Genomic DNA, 25,429 nt, shown 5'->3' on the forward strand with positions numbered 1-25,429 from the left:
CTGGGAGGTAACAATAGCCAAAGAGAATAGTGAAATAAGTATCAGTGTATATAGTGAGTCCTTCATAAATATTTGTTGAATAAATGAATAAAAGTATAAAAAACATAGGCATAGGGTCCCTGGTTTTACAGATTTTTAAAATATTCAGGTATTTGCACTAGTTAGGTATTAGCCCAGATGAGGAATAGTCACTTTTATTTGTTTATTTTGATGCATATGTTGTATATGTCAATGTTTTTAGTTACGTCCTGTTTAATGTAGAAAAAGATATTTTTCATGTGTAAAAAATTTTAGAAAAACAATTTAAAAAGTATTTTCTGTGATCCTGTAACTCTTTGTATATATGCTCAGCCATGAATTCACTCACTGACTCAAGTTGTAAATGACACAATAACCTGAAGGAGGGAAAAATCCATGTCCCATGGAAGGAAGAGAGACCCACGAAAAGACAATAGAAGAATATGTGATGAGTCCGAGCAAAGTTTCCATTCCTGTGATTATCCAAAAATATGCCAGATTAATGAAGAGTAGTCAGAAAGGAAGGCAGGAGAGATCTTGAGAAGGAACACTGGATCCTGCCTGACCTCTAATCCAGGACAAACTGTGAGGAGGATGGGAGCATGCCCCAGATAAATTTCCAGGATCCTGGAGCAGAAGCCAGCTGAATGCCCCACCCTATCCCTATCCCCAGCCCCTACTCCTGGGTGGAGCCTGCAGGACGGCAAAGTCCCTGTGTGGAACTGACTAACGTGTGTCTAGACAGATAGGCCTGAGACAGTCTCACAGATAATGGTGACTCCAGCTAGACTGATGGGGATGGAAATGAGATAAAAGAGATGCAGAGTAGACAGAAGAAAAATATATTTGGAAGTAGGCTATATAAATATAGTAAAGAATGTACAAACATCTTTGTATGTAGAAAAATGTAAGTCCCTTATTTCTAGTACTTGATACTTGCTCAAGAAACACCTATGTTGTTCGACTTTATGATGGTATCAATGTTTTGAGGGTTACCTTGGAAACTTAACCTATTACCTTGTTTCATGGGAAAATAGATTATGAATTATTAGTGGCTAACTTAGAAATCAAACATTTTCATTAGGATTTAATGTTAAGGTAAAGTGACTCTTCGGAAGAATTAGAGATGAAGAATATGAATTTGGAGCAAGTCCAACCTACCTGGCTGTAAGAATGCTGTCAATGACAAGTGACATCAAACCTAAACGAAAGTGGCTCAAATAATATAGAAATTGACTGATTTCCTTAAAAAAAAAAAAAGGTTAAAAGTAAGGTGACTCCGGTAAGGGATTTTTTAAAATCAGGAAGTCAACGATATCACCAAGGACTAAGGTTTCCTTCATCTTTCTACATGAACAAATTTAGTATTAGGTTTAGCTTTCTGCTTGAAGCAAGATGGCTGTATTCATGGTAAGCATCAGATATGGATATATCACCTAGAAGCATAAGATACCCTTTCTATGAAGAGGAACCCTTCTGCCAACACAGTCTTCATTCTGCCCTTTATGCAATTCTCATTGGCAAGAATTGCATCACATGTCCAAGCCTAAACTCACTGATTAGTGAACTGGGGAATAATAACTGGTTTATAACAATTAGGAGTCATCCATCCTGAGCCTAGGACTGATGTTGGTGTCCCCTGAATCACTTGGCCTTAAAAAAGGGAGAAAATAATTAGGAAAAAAATGGGTACTGTTGGCTAGGAAAAAAGAGAAAAATAGACATCTGATATATTCCTTTTAAATTTGAACTTGTCTCTGATGCTTAATAATTATATAATCCTAAGCTAGTCAATTACTTTCTTTATGCCTTAAATTTTTTAACTTTATAGTGGAAATAATATAAGTATCTAATTTATAGGCATTTTTGAGAATTATATAGAATCATATTTGCAAATTGAATAATACATTGCCTTGGATTTAACTGTCAAATGACTTTCATTATTATTATTATCATTATTAGACAAGAATAACATTTAAAACATCTTTTTAAAATTCAAGAAATATTAATTTATATTATATTGAATCAAAACATCACAAATAGTGAGATCTTATTCAACACATAGAGCTTTTTTATTAGTCATTTCTCAAAAGACCTGGTCAGGCTTTTCTCCCCCTTTTCACGAGTGAGGCTGTTTTTGAAAGTTTGTAGAAAGTAACACATCACAGATGGACAGAAAATAGGAAAACCAACCAAAAAGTATTGCAACTTTTTCTAAGTGATTTTCACACTCCACCTACAGGGTGAGAACAGCCTACAAACACAACACTCCAAACAGCCATCCCTCCCCACAACTCACACCATAAAAATGGAATTCAGAAAAATCATTACTTGATTTTTAATGATTCACTGAGCTCCAGCAACGTCTTAGCACATTTTCCTCAAACTGATTTCCTCGGGGACTTTTCCAAATAGAAGTAATTTGAAGAATACAAGAGCCCATATTTATAAATGCTAAGCAAATGATAAGCAGTTTCCTCCTGTCACCCTCCTGGTTGTCAGGGTAATTGCGTCATAAGCAGGTCTTTACAGGGGGACTTTGGAGCCATGGATAAAATCACACGATTCCAGAACAAAAAGAGACTGGAGACTTTATCTTCCATGTGAAAAAAAATAATGAGTAGAGACTAATCATTAGTAGGAGCAAAGCCAAGAAAGGAGTTGCTGAACTGCCAGTCGAGGGCTTTCCACGACATCCCACACAAACCCCGATCCAGGTCTCCCTGCTTGTGACACTAGCAGAGACATTTTAGTTTTCACTGCAGAGAGAACACAGTTGTGGTTTTAGAAAGCACTCTCCTCCATTCTCAGTTCTTAAGCATATGATTTAAATAGAGTTGACCACCTATCTTGCTCATGGGATGCTTGACCACTGACCTTGTATATTCAGCTCCCCTGGACACAATGATTGGTTGAGGGATAAATATGTTACCTAACTAGAGCCAATGAAACATAAGGATATGTTTATCGGATCATTTGGGAAAGAAAACTTTTCTCATTCCTGATTTGATGGTGTGAGGATGTGAAGCTTAGAAATACTGTCACCATCTTGCTACTAGATAAAGCATCAAAAGAGCCATTCCGGAGCTAGCAAAACAGAGGTGGACCTGCTGATGTCATTTGTGCCCTAGTTCAACCTATGTTTATAGTCACCACTAGCCATCAGTATTTTGGGCCATGAAAGTCAGTAAGTTAATCATTTGTTTAAACTGGCTTGGTTGGGTTTCCTATCACTTACAATTGAAATATTTAATAAAAGCCGTTCATTAATTAGCCCAATCCATTTCTCTTTTTCCTCTCTCTTATTCTGACTCTAAATGCCAAAGGAGCACACATGAGTGAGTGCCATCATGATGTGCAGGTTGTAGTGATTAAACACAAAGAGTTTGCTCTCCACATCATCCCCCAAGTTCAGCAGCTCATTATTCATACCTTAGCCATAACTATTGCAGCACATTTACTCATGCTAAACAGCTGAGTTTAAAATGAAATGCCAGTGAATCTTTCTGATTTTACAATGCTACTCATGTTTTGCTTACTTGAAGATCCTTGACTGTGCACTGGTTAGTTCCAAGTTCATCTACGCTTTCTTTTCTTTTTCTTTTTCTTTTATTTTTGAGACAGAATCTTGCCCTGTCAGCAAGGCTGGAGTGCAGTGGCATGGTCTCAGCTCACTCCAACCTCTGCCTCCTGAGTTCAAGCAATTCTCCTGCCTCAGCCTCCCAACTAGCTGCTACTACAGGTGTGCACCACCGCACCTGGCTAATTTTTGTATTTTTAGTGGAGAGGGAGTTTCACCATGTTGGCCAGGCTGGTCTTGAACTTCTGACCTTGTGATCCAGTGACCTCATGATCCACCCACCTCGACCTCTGGGATTACATGGATGAGCCACCGCACCTGGCCACATCAACATTTTCAACCAATGTTTGACTATTTCTCTCTTCCTAGATAACTTCCCAAGGATAACTTCTTGGCCTAATCTTTCTAGGAAGCATTTTTTTTTCTTGTTATGCTAAATATGTTTTATAAACTTTTCATTTCTGGGCTACAGATACCAGCCTTTCATCCCAAAAACAGTGTGAACAAAAACACAAAACGGATTCCTCAAGTATATGTCCAGAGCAGTAGATTGGTCTATCTCTGTTTTTTGTACTCTAGCTAATTCTGGAAAAATAGTCTATACTAATTTCTTCATGAAGCCATTCCACATTAATTCTTCATAGTATCATCTTCTGGCTGGTAGCTTTTTCTCTTTGCTGAAACTCTACTTCAGGGCATTAGGAATTTCCCAACTCATCCAGTGGTTCACCCTGTGGCATTTAATGTACTCTTTTCAGTAACCCTACTTTCTGCTAATTTGGCAATTCATATTTGTCCTATATGCCTGTTGCTTTGGTGTCTATTCTTTCTAGTCTCCTCTTTGGTAGCTCCATGCCTTGCCTTAAATACTCACGTTTTCCTTAACTATCTGTCTGTCCTTCACTACCCTCCTGTTCCACACCTCCAATTTTATCCCCTCCTTTGATTTCAATTACTAGGATAACATGGTAGCCCATTTTGATATGGAATTCCAGGAGTTTTTAAAACCTTAATAGTTGAAAGTGAAAAAACTTTGATATTTGAAAAGTCAAAAAATTGGCTTATTCTATACAGATAGGCTTTATTTTACCTTCAGTGCAGACTAACTCTTTTGTTTCATAAAAAATATTTTGAATGGCTCTTTTAGTTACACTAAAACAAAGTAAGGGCTCTCCTCTGGCATTTAGACTGAGACAATGGGATTCCGAGAGGTTAAACATCTCCAGAAAGTAATGCACAGGTTGTCTTCACCGTGAGCAGAGCTGCATCACTCTCGGGTTCTGTGTCCTTTAGAAAATTGTCATTTTTTTTCTAAATGTGAATTTAGACTGAACAGTCTTTTAATGTAGGGGTTAATCCTCAGAGATGAATGACATTAATTTTGATTGCCCCCTGTCTTTATTTTGGTCATAGAACTTGAGGTCCTGAACTCAGGACAGCAAGGCATGTCAAAAGGACTTCTGTAGTGGAAAGTCTCTGTGAGATGGGCATCAGGCATTAGAGGATGCAGCAAGATGCTTGATAAGGGACCTGTATGAAAGGGCTTAAGTTGTAGATTTTGAAAGCATCAATCGCTAATGCCTTACAGCAATTATAGCTGATGTTAGCTTCAGTTTGGAGAACAGGAGGAAGGAGGAAGGGATTGAGCTCATGCTTGGGAGCCTGGCTATAGATAGCTGGACTTGAGGAAAAAAAATAGGTAAGAGAAAAAAATGCAAGGGAACAATTCATCAGTTTGGAGCCAGAGAGCTGGCTGCAGAAAGTGATAGCCAGGACAGACTGTGAAATAAGTAAACATTCACTGGCCATTCTCAAGAACTTTAGGATGGAGAATATATTCAAATAGCAAAGGAGTTCCAACTATTGAAGGTTAGCATCAAAGTAAAGGTATTTAAAAATTATGAGACCCTTGAGTTATGATTCACGTCTCTAATTGGCACTATATTTCTGGGCTTCCATGCACATATATCTAGCATATTCCAGACATATTTTACCTTTAGTCCTCTTGTTAGAAACCATGTCTTTAAGAATAGGCAGGGAGAGCTTTGCCAGAGAACAAACTCATTAACACTCAAAAATACCTGCAAGTCTAGAAGTCTAGACATATCTGTTTTGGAAGTCTGACACTGTATAAATTCTTACCTCATGTTACTCCCTCTGGTTATGAGTTACTGCTGATACTTGGTGTTTCCTGCTTGTAATCTATCACTGTTGCTTGGGTCTCTCTCTAAATCTCTCTGTTTCTTGTTTGAGCACTTGTTCTTGTGCCTAGGTTTGTCTTCACAATTCTAGACCCATTTCTAGCCACCAACTGCCTGCACAATTTTGCTCCTTATTCTGATTACCAGTGTGTCTAGTATTCATTTCAGGTACTCAGCAGGTATTTGTTAAATGAGTGAAGATTCCCTGGAAAGTCCCTCTACTCAGTGATTTCAAGGATCTTAGCCTCTAACGTACCCTGAATGTCACTCAATTTCTTTCTACCAGACTAACTTCTCAAAGTACCGATTGATATCAATGCAGTATCTATCCGCAAATTAAGGACCCTTAGATTTAGCAAGGCACAAAAGTCAACTGAGGATGTTTTTACAGAGACAATTACTCTGTATTAAGGGAAAGGCACTCTTTTCCATCATTAACACAGGGATAATGCCTCTGTATTAAGGGAAAGGCATTCTTTTCCATCATTTTATGCTCTCATTCCTTGGTGACCAGAGCCCACCTGTTTTCATTTTCTCAGGATTAAAAACTGCTCTCAGGGAAGCGTTTAATACCTTCATTAGAATATGTTAATCATATACCTTCATGTGTTATGTATCTGAGAGTTATTTGCATTTTGCTCATACATAATAAATAATAATTTTATTTAAAATAGAAATATCTTGTTATTATTTAAATTTTGCTCTGTTAGGCATTGTTATACATTTAATTCTCATATCAACTTTATGAAGTAAATATTGTCCTTATTCCCATTTTGTAGATGATAAAGCCAGGGATGTAAAGTAACTTCCTTAAAGAAAAAGTATTAAGTAGAGAATCCAGACTTTGAACAACCTAGTCTTTCTGAATCCAGAGTCTATGCTCTAATCGTGGTAATTATGAGACAGATTGGTTCATGTTAACCAAAGAAAGTTATAAATTGTGTTTTTAGGAGGTATTAGTAAGCAAAATTCCCATCTTGAAAGTGTACCTCTTAGGCAGCTGCCTGCCCTGCTATTCATGAGGCCAAAGATGCTGCTTTGCTTGGCAGTATCCCAATCCAAATAAGGACAATTGAACATATTTTTTGAGGTCACATGTTTCTGGATTAAAACTTTGTAAGTTTGAAAAACAATAGCCTCTAGAGACACATCTAAACACAAGACTCATAAAGGATTGGCATTTGCATTTGGAAATGTCTTTTAAAAAACCCAACAGTCAAATTCATTAGGGTATTGTGCTATAATCTCCACTAAGAGTCAGAATTCAGAAATTGTTTTTATTTTTCTCACCAAAATTATCTTTAAAGGGAGATTTTTGCTTTGATTGCTTTCTTAACTGAAATTCTGCAGTCATTAAGGCTCCAATTAATAATTTGTGTTTTATACTGCTTTATTTTGTGCTGACTTTTTTCTTTTAGTCCAGCCCAACTTTCAAACAATACCTCTCTGGAATACTCATGGAATCATTTTTTTCTAGAAAGAGAATTTTCCATCAGAAAACATTTCAGAAGTCAAAAGGTTTTTAAAGTTTAAAAGCAACGAAATGCTTCTTGGACCTGACTCCTTTTCCATGATCTCTGTTTTACTGATAGTTTTAAGGGAAATGGTACTTTAATAATTGTATGGACATCTCAACAGAAACATCCTCAGTTTACTGCTGTGTGTCTTACTAAGTATATAGAAAATCAATCACATAAATTATTATTGTTCTAAACATTCTTAAGCTGATATTTTGATCATAAAATCGCAGCTCTTAGGAGATTTATAAGAGGTAATCTTAGGTATGACCTGTGGTATGAAGGTAAATGTTTAACAACAGACTCTCCAGAAAAAAAATAAATTCTGATTTGTAGCATGTTATTTTTCATGGGTGTGAATACTCCCACTGTAACCATTTTCAAGCTAGCCACGTGAAATTACTGAAGGCAGAATTGGAAAGAGATGGCACACAATCAGTATACTACTGGGGCTGATGATCCTGACAACCTGTGCACTTTCATCAAAATTCAGTGTCTCTGAAGTCACCTTTTCGTCAAATGTTAGAAAAGGGATGACGATGAGATTTGCACTTCATGGCCCAAGTATTAGAGTCAGACTGCCAAGGCCCTAATCCAACTCTTCAACTCCCTGTCTTCCCTTTGGTAAGCTATGCAACTTTTCTGTGATTTAAGTCTTCTCATATACAATCTGGTAATAATAGAGTTTCTACCTCATAGGACTTTTATGATGTTTAAATAAAATGGTACATATAAAATGCTTAGAAGATTTTTTGGCATATACTAGGCCCTTAATACATGTTAGCTACAGGATTTACAATTCCAGCTATCACAATGTTTTATATGTTGTCATCTAAATCTTTCAGAGGTCATTAAAAACCCTTCTGTTTTACAGGAACACTCTGAGAAGAGCCAGGTATAGAGGAAGGAGTACTAAATAAGAAGTCATGGTTTAGGTTTTAGTCTCAGTTTTGGCAACACTCCCATCCATGACCTGTATCAAACCATTTTCCTTCTAAGAGCTTTAATTCTCTCATTAGTAAAATGCAGAAAGTAATAATCGTCCTGCCAATCACATAGGATTGTGGTGACACTAATGTGAGATAATGAAACAAAGAGCTCTTTGAAGATGATACAAATGTGGGGTATTATAATTAATCCAATTTAAAACTCATGATGCCATGGAAGAATTACATTAAAATAATAAAAATTTGGAATAAATATTAGGAATAATGTGGTGTTAAGAGATGGAATGTTTTGTTATAAGAAGGAAAAAAATAAATGAATTTCTACCACAAAGCCGGGCAGCATTGTGCTCAACCTCTTTTCCCCTCAAAAGAGCAATTTTAAAATGAAAAAGAGCTATACTTTAGGTATAACATACATTTAAATAAGTTAGGGATCATAAGGAACTAAGTTAGCAAATATTCATGGAGTCATACTTTTCAGGGAACAGAAATGCACCAGAAAAAATGAATGAATAAATAAAGCATATAATAATCTATCAAATGACAGACAGGACACTTAGGCAAACCAGGTGGTTAGCATTATGCCATTAGAAGATGAATAATGGAAATCTTCAAATCGTTCTTTGGTTCTTAAGTTTTATAGATAAATAGAAAAGAAAATATCTGTTCAAGGACAGATTGAAGAAATCTTAAACCTGTTAAATTCAGTCATCTCATGAACAATAAGAGCCACATGAAAATGAGGGAGCAAGGGAAAGATATCAGGTATTTTTAAAATTTGCACCTTGGATTCTGTTTACTTAGAATCATGTACATTCATACACATTCAGTGAACATTCACCAAGAAAATAATCTTCCTTCCTTCCTTCCTACCTTCCTTCCTTCCTTCCTTCCTTCCTTCCTTCCTTCCTTCCTTTCTTTCTTTCTCTCTCTCTCTCTCTCTTTCTTTCTTTCTTTCTTTCTTTCTTTCTTTCTTTCTTTCTTTCTTTCTCTTTCTTTCTTTCTTTCTTTCTCTTTCTTTTCTTCCTTTTTTCTTTCTTCTTTCCTTCTTTTATTCATTTATTTATTGACATGATCTCACTCTGTCACACAGACTGGAGTGCAGTGGCACAATCTCAGCTCACTACAACCTCAGCCTCCCTGGCTCAAGTGATCCTCCCACCTCAGCCTCCCAAACAGCTGGGACTACAGACACACTCCACCATGCCTGGCTAATTTTTGTGTTTTCTTGTAGAGATGAGGTTTTGCTATGTTGTACAGGCTGGTTGTGAACTCCTGGGCTCAAAAGCGATCCTCCCACTTCAGCCTCCCAAAATGCTAGGATTATAGGTGTGAGCCACTGTGCCTGGCCTGTTTTCTTTTCCTCAAATAATTTCTCCAAGCTATGCTTTAGCAGAGGAGTTTCATTCTGTGGGCAAAGAAAGAATCACTTGTGCAACAAAGCTCTCAATATGGCCTCTTCTGCCAGCTATTAGTAAAAATTCTCATTGTTAAATATTTTAAAAATCAGAATACAATAAAAGGATACTTTTAAGTTTCCTTTTTCAGTGAGAAAAAGCAGAATGAAAGACTGTTTATGTAGTATACTACCTTCCATGAAACGATGAGGGGAAAATACAAAATAAAAATATGTAATAAATCACTGGAAAGATATATAAGAAGTTTATGAGAAACAGAGTAGGCTGTGACCAGGGTAGAGGCAAGAATTTCATCATGTGAATTTTTTACTTATTAAACAATGTGTGTGTGTGTGTTTGTGTGTGTGTGTGTATCTGCATGCCTGTGAAGTCCAGTACGCATAGGTAAATAAAAACTAAATGTTATTTAGTTGCCTATCTGGTTTAACATTGCTCATGTTCCCCAAGCTTAGGTCTGGCACAGGCACGGATACCTGCAGAGTGGAAGGGGCCTGTTGGGTGTCCTCACCTCCATATTCCCACTCACTGCTGCTTCTGGTTGTCTAGCAATGCGGTGCAAGAGGCAGGAAATTATAGGACCAAAGGGTCTGGCCAGACTGGTGGTTTTGCTGCCATCTATGTGACAAATGCCCAAATGCTGCCTATTTTTTTCTCCTGGGGACCATTTGTGGGTCCTTCAAAGACAACTTGCTAACACCAAGAGAGTACTTTGAATATACATTTTCTACTATTTTATCTGAATTTTTATAATTCCTACCCTGGCTCTTATACCATCACTTACTCTTCGTAGCCTCTTTTTCACTATTTGACTTAAGTACTCTTTGGTACTTTAAGAGACTTCTATTCTACCTGATTTATGGCTGTGAAAAAAAGTAGCACCTTTTCCATGTCAAACGCTGGAAATGCATGCCTCTCTCCCCACAGGTTCCCTCTGACCTCTGAATTCACAGGTAGCCCTGATTAGCCTGTCACTTTTATCCCTTTTGAAAGGAGAATTATGAACCAGATATCTTTGAACACCAAGAGACACTGGTCACATCTCCTGGACTTGCCAAATATCCTCCAGCGGGTGAATGGCCTCTTTCAGGGTCACAGCACTAAGCTGGCAACCCTTTTCAAATAAGTCCCCCTTTCCTAATCTCCTTACCACTACTAATTATGAGGCTAGGTTTGGATGATCAAAAACACACATTTGGGATGCCCCTTAGCAATCCCTGCATAAAGGGCCTGATAGACACATCTCATGACAATGTGTGGGCATGTAACACCATTTTCCTAAAGGGACTCTGAAATTTGAGATAATAGGGAAAATCCTGACATCAGTGAAAACCAATATAAGCCTACACATAACTCTGACATTTAAAAGTCTGAGCCCAAGGAGAGTGAGGGTGGGGGAAGAGGAGATTTTTTTTTTCACTTTAGTGTTTGACTATTTTATGACATTCAAACATTTGGATTAAAATGTGTATTAATTTTAGAGAATCACAGTCCAGTTAATTAGCTACATGAAGAAGAACTTTTCAAATTTTAATAAGATTTGATTTTGGTTTCACATGAAGATAAGCTAAATTCCTGTTTGAGATAAAGGAGGGTCAAGAAAGAGGAAAAAAAGGGGAGTGAGTCAAAGAAGATAAAAGAGAGGAAGGCTAAAACTTACCTTGTTTCATCGATATAAACTGCTTCCAGCACAGATGCCGCATATTCAATATTCTTCTTTAAGTCAACGACGTTAACGTCACCTCTTTCCAGCTGCTTCACTAAGCATCTTAATCTATTTCAAAAAAGTAGCCAAAGAGAGAAACAGCAAGAAATTTATGGTAACTATATGGCAAATAGTACAGTATTAAGTACACTAAGTTAAGATTTTTAACAAAGTTGTTTCTAGGTCAACAAATAGCAACATTTTTCAGAGATTTTTTTGATATAATTAAGACCAGTCTTTATTATTTAAGGAATTATTAAGTATTATATTCAGCTCTCAATAATATTAGGAGTATAGGTAATACTCCTCAGCTCTCAATAATATTAGAAGTATAGCTCTCAATAATATTAAGAGTATAGGCTACTTTAAGTACAATATTTCAGAGATAGTCCTCCTGAAAATTCAAGACAATATAGACATTTTCAGAAAAGTATATTCCTATAATTTATTCTATGACTTTCTGTTTTTTCAGCGTTGGCACTAGGAGAATATTCAAAGGATGCTCTTCTTAATTCACAATTGCAAAAGTATGGAACCAACCTAAGTGCCCATTGACCAATGAGTGGATAAAGAAAATGTGATATATATATATATATATATATGTATATATATAAAATATGATATATATACACATACAGACACACACACACACACATACATACACACACCATGGAATACTACTTAGCCATAAAAAGGAATAAAATAGTGTCTTTTGCAGCAACTTGGATGGAGCTGGAGGCCATTATTCTAAGTGAAGTAACTCAGGAATGGAAAGCCAAATATCGTATGTTCTCACTTGTAAGTGGGAGCTAAACTGTGAGAATGCAAAGGCATCAGAATAATATAATAGACTTTGAGGACTCACAGAGGAAGAGTGGGAGGGGATGTGGGATAAAATACTATATATTGGGTACAATGTACACTGCTTAGGTGATGGGTGCACAAAAATCCCAGAAATCACCACTAAAGAACTTATCCGTGTAACCAGAAACCACCTGTACCCCCCAACAAAGCTACTAAATAAAAAATTTAAAAATAAAATTAAAAGACTTCAAAAAATAAACAAAAAAAACAAAGAATGCTCTTCTGACTGCTAGATTAGCTATTATTCACTGTATGAAGCAATAAAGACAAAGACGAAAGGCAAAAGTTCTGTGAAAAGTTAATTTGAGACAAGAAAAAATACATGTATGTATCCTTAGTGTATTTACTGCACTCGTTTTCCACTTGAGGAAAATTTGAAAATATTTTCTCGTGTTTGAGTCCGTAGGATGATGCGTCCCGAGGCTCTGAGGAATTTTAAAGTATAGGACTCAGCTAGATTCCTGGGTTACAGAAACCATGAGATAATTCATGTTATTGTGTTAAGCCCCAAACCTTGGGATAATTGCTATACAGCAATAGGTAGCTGACAAAGTAAGGTGATACAAATTACCTTAACAAGTTTGTAATAGCTTTGGCAACTTCTATGCATTAAATCGTAAGCTGTGTGTTTCTGAAGATACTGCTCTTTACCAAGTACAAAAGGAAGATATTCCTTACTCTCTCCATACTATAGATAAGCAACATGAAGACTACTTGTCTATTTTCCTAAGTCATCAGACAGAATTTAATTCCATTCTATTCAGAGGTATTGCAAAAGAGAGAGTAGAGTGCGGCTACTTTTAGGCACTCCCTTGGAGACAATTTAGCAGATTTCCTAGCAATTTATTTTGGATAACTTTCAATGCCAAGGGTGAAGATACAAAGGCAAGTTAAGAATTTCAGCAAATGTATCTGACAATTCTCCACCCAAAAGAAATAGTTCATTCCTCTATGGGAAAAAAAGACACACCTAGATGAAAACTTCTTATTCAGGAAGCTGTAAACAATTACTTTTTTGTGCCATTTACTTTTGCATGATAAAATATCAGCAGGCAATAACATTGAAAAATAAATTGTATGTATCAATAAATATGTCCTATTAATACAGAATAAGCAAAACAAAGCACAACAAGAATACAAGCAAAACAGTTTCCTTAGGAAGGAAAAATGAAGCCTGGCTTTGAGGCTTGTCTGAAACACCGAATGTGATGATAATGGATCAAGATGCAGAGGGTTTTGGGATTTTTGTAATGCTTACGACCCAGGAACATTATTCTTAATCACACTGTCCTTTATTTACGAAAGGAAAAGAAAGAGGTTTCGTTTTTGTTTTCCCATAGTCCTGCAATGGCTTAGAAATATACTATCATATGTCTTTCTTGTGAAAAGTACTTGAGTTCAGCTTGGTTGTACAATGTGGTTTAAAAATAATAAGTACTTGAAAGGGTTGCCTTTCCTTTTCCCTGAAAAACTGTATTCTATTTTTATTTGTTAGCGATTCTCCCACTAAAAACACTACATTTTCTAAACTCTCTTGAAGAGTATGGTCACATTACTAAATTCTTGTCAGAGATGTGCATGGAGGTTGTTGGTGAGACTCTCAGAACAGTTCTTTGGAGAGAGCTAACTGCACTGGAAGGAGTTCTCTTGCATCCCTTGCCTGTGCCTTATGGCCTGGAATGCAGCGAACTTTCTAAAGGCCAGCAGCCATCTGGGATCATAAATGACCTGGCAAAAGAAAGCCACACACTAAGAATGGTAGAAAAGAAGAATGGAAGTGGCCTGGATATCATGCTATTCAGATCCACCTGAATGAAATCGCCCGTCTCTGGACTTGTTTTTGATGCAAGAACAACAAAAATTGCATTTAAACCACAATTATTTTGTGGTTTCTTTTATATGAGGATGAACCCAAAACACACTGATAAATGAATAGAGAATGAAGCAAAACAAGGTAGTCAAGAATGGATAAATCTTTATTATCAAACGAGACGATGAGTACCCTGGGAGACCATCAACAAGTGCATTTCCTAACTCACAACAGCCTGTGGTTGTTCCTAGGGGAGTCATCCCGTCTGCAACTATAACTGATAAGACTTGTGATAATCAAGAGGCTCTAATGCTTGCACAATGAACATGCCCTTTCACACAGAGATCTCAATGTGGTTTAAAAACAAAATATTATGAATTATGTCTTGATAATTCACAATTAGGTATATAAACCTATAACTGGATATAAAACTTCCACTGGGGAAAAACACTTCAGTAAGGTTTTACCACCCAACTAGAAAACATAATTACATATAGTTATAACTCAGTAAACTCATATATCTCCTCATAGACACAAACACACACACACATACACACACGCACACATGCCTATATTCACTATGCCAACCCCAAAGGACTGGATAGAAATATATATTGGGGGGTTACTAGGACTTGTTTTTTCTTTGCTTATTGCACTAAATTTTCATTAATGAGTGCACATTTCTATTTACATAAAAAGGAAAAGCTTTTATTGTAAAAATATTATTTACAACTAGAACACCAGCTTAATGGAATTATTTATATCATTACTATCTTAATTGTAATCATTTATATCATTACTATCCTAATTGCGAATATGCTTTTGTAATCAAATTATATATACAATAATCCTCAACAATATTATTTCAGCTATTATTTTACTTTCTTCCTAGTTAATACAAGGTCAAACATCTTAATGAATAATTTTCAAATGACCGTACGTTCAGTATTGGTGGGTTCCAAAGTGTTAAGGCTTTATTGTATATATCTGTACAATTTTTTTTTATTTTTAAGAAGACAATCACATCCTATTTGCCTATTTCTTAAGCCATCCAATAGGCAAATTCTCAGAGTTGAAAATAAACAAGTTCCCTTAATTTAGCATAAAATAAACAAGTTCCTTTAATTTAGCAAAAACTCTTTTTAATAATGATTTTTCTTCTTTCAACAATCAGTGTGGGCAAGCTGAGTAGAAAACAATGTTCTTAATTTCTGGCATAGATAATTGGTCTGGTTCCCAAAGCTTAGGGTGAAGGCATGTTCTTGATGTTCTGATCTGAGCAGTTTCTGACTCAGAAAATTGTGGATGAGGACTCTACCGGCTACTGTGTTTGGTAGTAAAACAAGTAAACTGCTCTTGTATCAACCAGTATAGACAACATTGCTAAAAAGGTATTAAAAACCCAGTGCAGTTAGATACATAATTTGGGTATCTATTACTGCACCTGGAGCTGTGTAAAAGAATATATATTTATATATAGATATTAGTACATATATAAGTATATATGTATATGTAAGTGTGTATATATAAGGATACACATAAAACCACACTGATATATATGTATATGCATATATAATGTGTGGATACCTGTGTGTGTACCACAATACCTTCTTCAAGGTATTTGCAATCTCTGAGGGTTGTATGACATGCAAACAATGTGGTCAAATGTCAAACTGCAAGTATTTCCCATTGCTTCTTTTATGCACACCCTAATTCCTAAGCAAACTGGTGTAGTCACTGTTCCTCAAAAACCCTTACATCATCTTAGATTCAAGTGTTTCTCTCTTGCTGAAATCTCTTTCTCCATGTTCCTACCATCTGTTACTGTCTAAATCATGTTTGGTTACCAGGCATATCTGAGATGCTACCTATCTCGTAAGTCCTTTGAAGATGCCTGTTCATTGTGATTGCTCTCTACATAGAAACTAAACCACATTTTATTTGTTTCTCATTGACAACATTTGCATTTCTCTGACTTTCATTATAATTTCAATTTTTTATGTGGTATTTCCCCAACTGATCTTTCGTCAAATAAAAAATTTTCAGGCATGCAAACAAGCAGGAAAATTCACCCATGATGAGGATAAAAATAAATGAGTTAAAATTAACTCAATATGACAGAGATGATAAAATTAGTAGACAAAAATGTTGGCTGTTATTATAAAAACAAGCTAACAAGTCACAAGCTAAAAGATATAATCAGTAATTTAAGAAAGAAAAAGGCTATGGGCTAAATAGATGCTATTGATATATACCTTCTTTTTTCATAAATTTTATTAAAATATTTCAACTTCTAAGTTATATTATCAAAGACATGAAAAAAAATCCAAAGCATCATTAAGTTCCTAATGATCTTTTCCCAAAGAGAATAACACAAATCTTTGATAATTCATAAGACTTTAAAAATCAGCCTGAAAAAATGTGCTGAGAACACTTTGATATTCTTAGTTTTTAAAGGGACTTCCTTACCTTCTAATGATCAGGACACTTAAAAGAAGATGGAAACAAAAATAGCAATACCATCTTTGAAAGCAATTTATTGGTTCTGTGATTAAATCAAGCAATTGCAGAAGACAAATAACTTCTACTTTTGAACAAAGAGTACTGAGTTGTAGAAAATTATTGAGTATTTTTATTCAAATATAGAACTGCTACATTCCAAATGAAAAGTTACTCAATGTTAAATGATGCAGTTTTTATAACCAAGTACTCTGAATACCTTCTAAGCTATTGTTACATAACTGAATCTTGCAAAATGACCACCTACATAACTAACAATGTTCTCATATGGAGAAATCCTGCATGTCTATGCATGCCTTTTTAAATTTTAGGATACAAAATACACAGGATATCCCTCATGTGACACAGCATGAATAACAAATAATAATTAAATAAATAAAATTTATTAAAATAATTTATAATTATTACATTACTATAAATGTTCCCATTTGTAATCTAATTGAAAAACAAAAGTGAAAAGGATATGGTCATAGGAAATCCACACTAAGAATCAGAAGAGGTAAAGTTAAAAGTTATATACCTATAATATATATTAATATTAACATTAAAATCTGGCCATAAGCAGAAGTGCATGAAATAGCATAAACAGAAACTATCAGAACAAGAAGCTACTGTGTCATTTTCAGTTAAGTCCTGCTTGACTCTAAAACAATAAAAAATTGATAATAAAATCTGTTAAATCATGAAGTCATTTATTCTGCAGGTCGATGCTCAGGAAATTAAACCCTAAACTTAGTCTAAAATGCAGGGTTTATGGACATAAAGACTTTTCCAGTATTTTTTTCATATAGGCAAATAGAAATGTAAAGCTCCATGATACCTTTATTTTATAGGGTAAATAATTCCCCAAACAATTTCTATAATTAAGCAAAATGAAAACAAATGACATCAATGGCATAAAGTACAGCATGAGGACTACAGTTAATAATATTGCACTGTATACTAGAAATTTGCTAAGAGAGTAGACCTGTAGGTACTTTTACCTCCAAAAAAAAAAGCTACTTAGGTGAAATGATGGATATGTTAATTTGCTTGAGTGTACAAATCATTTCACTGTATAGGTATATAAAACATCATACCTTAAATATATACAAGAAAAAACAGTATGGCAAACAGTATTACTCTTAAAAATGTGTCTACAGTCTACATGTAAAGGAGCAAAATAATCCCATTGAGGCAGAGAATATGTGACTGAAAAAACTCTTTTAAGTACAAAGGAATTTATAACTATTCTCTCTCTTACCCCAAAGTCACAATTTAGGTAAACTATTTCTTTACTTCAAGAGGTATTAACCTTTTCTACAAAAATGGACGTTATGTAATTTCCAGTTTGTTGAAGAGTTCCTCATCAACAAGTACAGTACAGAGATGTAAATATTCAAAGAGTTAGAAGATCTTAGTTTTCTAGATCAATTTGTTTCTCCTTGAAGATGAGAAAACAGTAATATCATATTGAATCTAAACAAGGAACCAATCAAGTGTTTCTGGTCAGTGTTACCCATCTGAAATAACTTACTCATATTATATTATTTAACTGTGGTATAATTTTTATATTTTTCGAAAAGAAATAGACAAAAGAGTATTTATGGTTTGCATTAAATCCTGGTAGATTAAAAAATGTCTTTACTGGTGCTCACCACTGAAACATTAATGACTTAATAAATTGAAATAGAGATTGAAAAGAACCATTAAGAAACAAGCAAAAACTTTGAGAAAAGAGATTGATCCACGATGCAAAAACATGCAACTTTTTAAATGGAACAAATAGTGATGAAAGGGCTTTTGGAAATTAACAGTAGGAATTTACATGAATGCAGAAAAGGCCTTTGACAAAATTCAACAGCCCTGCATGTTAAAAACTCTCAATAAATTCGGTATTGATGAAATGTATCTCAAAATAATAAGAGCTATTTATGACAAACTCACAGCCAATATCATACTGAATGGGCAAAAACTGGAAGCATTCCCTTTGAAAACTGGCACAAGACAGGGATGCCCTCTCTCAACACTCCTATTCAACATAGTGTTGGAAGTACTGGCTAGGGCAATCAGGCAAGAAAAAGAAATAAAGGGCATTCAGTTAGGAAAAGAAGAAGTCAAATTGTCCCTGTTTGCAGATGACATGATGGTATATTGGGAAAACCCTATTGTCTCAGCCCCAAATCTCCTTAAGCTGATAAGCAACTTCAGCGAAGTCTCAGGATATAAAATCAATGTGCAAAAATCACAAGCATTCTTATACACCAGTAACAGACAAACAGAGGGCCAAATCATGAAAGAACTCCCATTCACAATAGCTTCAAAGAGAATAAAAAATATCTAGGAATCCAACTTACAAGGGATGTAAAGGACCTCTTCAAGGAGAACTACAAACCACTGCTCAGTGAAATAAAAGAGGACACAAACAAATGGAAGAACATACCATGCTCATGGATAGGAAGAATCAATACTGTGAAAATGGCCATACTGCCCAAGGTAAGTTATAGATTCAATGCCATCCCCATCAAGCTACCAATGACTTTCTTCACAGAATTGGAAAAAAGTGCTTTAAAGTTCATATGGAACCAAAAAAGACCCCACATTGCCAAGACAATCCTAAGCCACAAGAACAAAGCTGGAGGCATCACGCTACCTGACTTCAAACTATACTACAAGGCTACAGTAACCAAAAAAACATGGTACTTGTACCAAAACAGAGGTATAGACCAATGGAACAAAACAGAGCCCTCAGAAATAATACCACACATCTACAGCCATCTGATCGTTGACAAACCTGACAAAAACAAGAAATGGGGAAAGGATTCCCTATTTAATAAATGGTGCTGGGAAAATTGGCTAGCCATACGTAGAAAGCTGAAACTGGATCCTTTACTTACTCCTTATATGAAAATTAATTCAAGATGGATTAGAGATTTAAATGTTATACCTAAAACCATAAAAACCCTAGAAGAAAACCTACATAATACCATTCAGGACATAGGCATAGGCAAGGACTTCATGTCTAAAACACCAAAAGCAATGGCAAGAAAAGCCAAAATTGACAAATGGGATCTCGTTAAACTAAAGAGCTTCTGCACAGCAAAAGAAACTACCATCAGAGTGAACAGGCAACCTACAGAATGGGAGAAAATTTTTGCAATCTACTCAACTGACAAAGGGCTAATATCCAGAACCTATAAAGAACTCAATCAAATTTACAAGAAAAAAACAAACAACCCCATCAAAAAGTGGGCAAAGGATATGAACAGACACTTCTCAAAAGAAGACATTCATACAGCCAACAGACACATGAAAAAATGCTCATCATCACTCGCCATCAGAGAAATGCAAATCAAAACCACAATGAGATACCATCTCACCCCAGTTAGAATGGCAATCATTAAAAAATCAGGAAACAACAGGTGCTGGAGAGGATGTGGAGAAATAGGAACACTTTTACACTGTTGGTGGGATTGTCAACTAGTTCAACCATTATGGAAAACAGTATGGCGATTCCTCAAGGATCTAGAATTAGAAACACCATTTGACCCAGCCATCCCATTACTGGGGATATACCCAAAGGATTATAAGTCATACTGCTATAAAGACACATGCACATGTATGTTTATTGTGGCACCATTCACAATAACAAAGACTTGGAATCAACCCAAATGTCCATCAGTGACAGACTGGATTAAGAAAATGTGGCACATATATACCATGGAGTACTATGCAGCTATAAAAAAGGATGAGTTTGTGTCCTTTGTAGGGACATAGATGCAGATGGAAACCATCATTCTCAGCAAACTATCTCAAGAACAGAAAACCAGTTATCACATGTTCTCACTCATAGGTGGGAATTGAACAATGAGATCACTTGGACACAGGAAGGGGAACATCACACACCAGGTCCTATTGTGGGGAGGGGGGAGGGATAGCATTAGGAGATATACCTAATGTAAATTATGAGTTAATGGGTGCAGCACACTAACATGGCACATGTATACATATGTAACAAACCTGCACGTTGTGCACATGTACCCTAGAACTTAAAGTATAATAATGAAAAAAAAAAGAGAGAATTTACTTGAAAATGTCAGCAGAAGGGGTAGAGAGAAAGTCTAATTTCTATCCCAGGAAGTGGACAAAAAGACAGCAAGATGGATACTAGAATAATAAAGAAAAAAATTAGAGAGCCTGTTTGGGAGATCTAATATCCACCTAATTGGGGTTCTACACATAAAGAATACAGAAGAGAATTAGAAAAAATTATTGAAGAGTCACTTTCCCAGAACTTAGAATCTCCATGCTGAAAGGACCTACCAAGGCTAGCTTCATGGGCATGAACCTGTGCAGTCACTCAGGGCCTTGCACTTGGGAGGGCCCCACACTTTCCTTAGTGCTCTGCTGCCGCTATCTTGAAATTCTTGATAATTTTGAGCAAGAAAGTGCATATTTTCATTTTTCATTTTCCACTGGGTCCTGAATGTTATGCAGATGATCCTGGGTCTGACCTAGAATTCTATACTCAGCCAAACTGTCAATCTAGTTTGAGGAAAGAATAAAGGCATTTTCAAATATTCAACAACTTCAAAAATTTGAATTTTCTACACTCTTTTTCAAGAAGCCACTGGGGAGATGCATTTGACCAGTACACGAACACAACAGAAAATCTAAGACAGATAAGTTGGGAAGGGAAGTCTTACAATAGGAGGTATGCGTCCATCCTAGAAACTAACTAGTCCAAATTGAAGTATGAGTACAGAGGAAAGGACGTGTGATAGAAACCTGTAAAGGAAAAAATTGAACTAATGACCAATGGAACTGATAGAATGTTTGGAAATTCATTTTGACAGATCAAACATTTATAAAATTGTAAAATATATGTATGAAAAGATACAATAATTATGAATCTAGGAGTAAGAAAGAAGTTGTATGAGATAGGAAACAGTCACAGTTCACTATCTGATTGACAGATGAATAACATATACAAAGTCATATTACTATAAACACTAGTAAGTTTAAAACAAAATAAGAAACAATATCTCTTTTGAGAAGATTAGAGTAAGTAAGTTGATGAAGTTAATGTACAAGAGTTATTTCCTCTATTATCATTGTGGATGTCCATAAAGTCTGAAATTGATAAATCAAAAAGAGTACAGCATTTTAATTTGGAAATATAAATCTTCCTCCAAAAGAAGGAAGGACTAAAAGAGCTAAAACATTGTGATTATTTACTTCTGGGAAATTGACTGATCTCTTTTGATAATAATAAAAATAATTTTAATGATGTAGTGCCCTATTTAAGTTAAATGTCCAAGTCACAAGGAAAGTGACTTAATTTAGAAGTCAGGTCCTTTACTTGGTAGTTTTGGAATCACTGACCATGACAAATTTAAAAGACTGAAAAACAAGATGTCACAATTCATCTTGAATTTAAAAGATTTTGAAAGGGTATGAAGCATTCAAAGTTGATACTGATGTTGAGATAGAGTTCTAGGCTCTTTTAGGCATATGGTAAAGCCAAGAGTAAAAAAAAATAGATTTAACATTTTATATATATATATATATCTTTTTGTCACATATATCATGCTTATGTACTTAACTAACTGAAAACAGGCACATATTTCAGGTTTGAGGTAGATATACAGAAGAAAATACATATTAAGTGAAAAGAGAAAGAGAAATATGATGAAACAATGATGGCTGAATTTATCTTTTCTTTTCTCTTTTTGCAAAATCAGAGGAAAGAAAAAAGTGTGTTAAGTACTTTTACAAAAATCAAATTAAATTGTGGCTTAGAAAGAATGAAAGTGAGTAGATAAAAGGTTGGCTGGGTGAAGAACTTTGAGATTTGGGTGCCCCTGAAGCATTAAGGGGGTGAAAACCAGTAAAACCTATTACTATATTGGCTGAGCAAAGCAATCTCAGCACCAGTTCCACCAAAAATAACAAAGAAATGGTTAAAAGTGGTATATTAGAGCAATTAGGCTGCTATAACAAAATACCGTATACTGGGTGGCTTATAAACAAGATAAATTTCTTTCTCACAGTCCTGGAGGCCAGAAATCCATGACCTAGGTGTTGGCAGATTCAATGTCTGGTGAAGGCCTTCTTCCCAGTTCATAGATGGCTGTCTTCTCACTGTAACCTCACATGGTAGAAGGAGCAAACCAGCTCTCTGGGGCCTCTTTTATGAAGACACTAATCCCATTCACGAGAGCTCTGTCCTCATGATCTAATCACCTCCCAAACGCCCAACCTCCTACTATCACCTTGGAAGGGTTAGAATTTGAACCTATGAATTTTGGGATGACACAAATATATCAAATGGCTTGGGATATTTATTCTTAATTAATGCAGTACCATGTACCAACACACTTCAAAAGTGCACTAGCAGAGAAGAAAACTTTTAAAAATAGATTTTTACACAAACATGCATACGGAAAAAAAACACAGAAAGAAAAGTCAACATGATATTTTTCCAATTACAATAGATCATACAACACAAAAATATCTAAAAACAGAAATATTTCCATGGCAGATACTATCAGAGAGCAGAGAAGTCCTTCTGTTACTCTTGATACTCAGTGATAGAAAAATTGGTTCATTTATAAGAAAAGTCTCTTGAAAGACCAATTTTTTGGAGATGCAATTTGTGGCATAAAAAGCAATCAAATCAAGGTCAAAAGAATTGATTGAGAAGATAACTTTTATTGTGAAGGTTGTTATATGTATTATAAAAATATTTTAGACTCTAATTTGATTGATTCTCTCTCTCTCTTTCCCTCCCTGCCTTCTTTTGTATATGTATTAATACCTAAGTTTCAAGACAAAACTAAAATTGAATGACAAAAAACTCATGTTTGATTTTACAGAATTTCCCTTGCTTCTGTAGAAATGTAGCTTTTATAGCCATAATCTCTCAGAATCACTGTAAATAATTCTTTCTTTATATCTTTGAAGCATTATATTGACATTGACAGAAGTAGTTTTGAGAACGCATTATCACTGTTATAAACTTCTGAGTTGCTTAGCAAGGCTTAACAATAAGAATAAAAAATAAAACACTACTAAATAAATTAGTTAATGTCTAACTAGGAAAACAACTCTGAACATTTAAAACTTAGTTTAATTCTTGCAATTGATTACTTGGATGATGGGAGATGAGAAAACAACTAGGGAATAGTGAGAATCCCCCAAATAAGCAACTGCAGGAAGCTTTTGGAGGGTCAAAAGAGCGAGACAGTATCACCAGACCCCAGTGGCTTTGGGAGTTCCTGCAGAAAAGAGAAACACCAGTGGGGACTGCCCACAGCAATCTCGAACCACAGAGGAGACACAACTAATATAAGAGAGGCTTCCTCAAGGCAGACAGAGAGGTAGAGGAATACCCTGGCTTTTACCTTCCTCCTCACCTATCCTGACTTTATATGCCATTGGCCAGATCCAAGCACAAGCCAGCTGACAGGAACCTGGAAAATTCAGCTATGATTTTACAGAGCACTTTAGGGCAGGGATAAGGCAGGGCAGGGATAAGGCAATAGATCACAGACTAGCAGGCCCAGAACCACAATACACAGTACCCAGAAGGTGTCAGAAAGTTTCTCTTGAGATTTGCAAATAAGGCAGAAAGGTGGGTGGCATGTTGTTTCAGTCACATAAAGGCAAAGCCAACCAAAAGGTATATAGAATAAGGCATTTAGTTCATTTTACTATTTGATGTTGATTAAAGGGCCAAGGTTTAGCAAGACTGTTTTGTTAACTTGCAGATTTTTGTCTGGTGTGAATAAAAATAATTTTTATTTGGCAGTATAGACACCCTGTAAATTCATAATCTCATTAGACATCAACTAGATTTTCTTCTAACCCAATCATTTTATTGAAACATTGCCTATATATATCTAACTTTCTAAATGCTCTTTCAAGTTTCAATCGTAACTTCTTACTGATTCCCTCATTATTAATGATTTAAATAGAAACATTGGCATATGCTCAATTTATATTTGCATGAGAGTGATACTTTTGCCTTTGGAAAATTATGTATTAACAAGGCATTACAAATTTTGCTACAATTAATTTCAATGCCTTCAACATATAGGATAATAAATAATGCTACTAACTCCAGAAAGGAAGGAGGAGTCTAAGAGATATACAATTAATGACCAGAAAAAACATTTTCTTCCTCTCTCCTTCCTTCCTTCCTTTCTCCCATCCTTCCTTCCTGTTTCCATTTTCTCTCTTTTCTCTGTTTATTTGTTTCTGGTTTTTTTCAAGACAACGAATAAAGACATGGCTCTCATGAGTTCCTAGAATGTAGACAAAAAATCAACAAAAATTGGTCTTAGAAGCTGTACTCCAAATAGCAAGTGTTGCAGGAAGTCAGGGACCCCGAATGGAGGAACTGGCTGGAGCTGCAGCAGAGGAACATAAATTGTGAAGATTTCATTTTAATATGGACATATATCAGTTTCCCAAATTAATACTTTTATAATTTCTTACACCTGTCTTTATTTCAATCTCTGAACATAAATTGTGAAGATTTCATGGACATTTATCAGTTCCCAAATAATACTCTTATAATTTCTTACACCTGTCTTACTTTAATCTCTTAATCCTGTTATCTTTGTAAGCTGAGGATGTCTGTCACCTCAGGACCACTATTGTACAAATTGATTGTAAAACATGTGTGTTTGAACAATATGAAATCAGTGCACCTTGAAAAAGAACAGAATAACAGTGATTTTAGGGAACAAGGGAAGACAACCATAAGGTCTAACTGCCTGTGGGGCTGGGCAGAATAGAGCTATATTTTTCTTCTTCCAGAAAGTCTATAAATAGACATGCAAGCAGGGAAGATATCACTGAATTCT

The 25,429-nt window shown here is 35.5% G+C and overlaps 1 protein-coding gene across 12 annotated transcripts in view; it reads right to left on the minus strand.

Moving 5' to 3' along the window:
* Window positions 1-25,429, minus strand: part of PDE1A (phosphodiesterase 1A) — a 431,299-nt gene that overhangs the window by 125,060 nt on the left and 280,810 nt on the right. For all 12 annotated transcript variants that reach the window (XM_065525726.2, XM_005573638.5, XM_065525725.2 and 9 more), the window contains one exon: window positions 11,339-11,452. In XM_065525726.2, coding sequence (XP_065381798.1) covers window positions 11,339-11,452 — 114 coding nt within the window. The remainder of the gene's footprint in view (window positions 1-11,338; window positions 11,453-25,429) is intronic.

The sequence above is a fragment of the Macaca fascicularis genome, chromosome 12 (assembly GCF_037993035.2).
Source record: "Macaca fascicularis isolate 582-1 chromosome 12, T2T-MFA8v1.1".
Taxonomy (NCBI): Eukaryota; Metazoa; Chordata; class Mammalia; order Primates; family Cercopithecidae; genus Macaca; species Macaca fascicularis.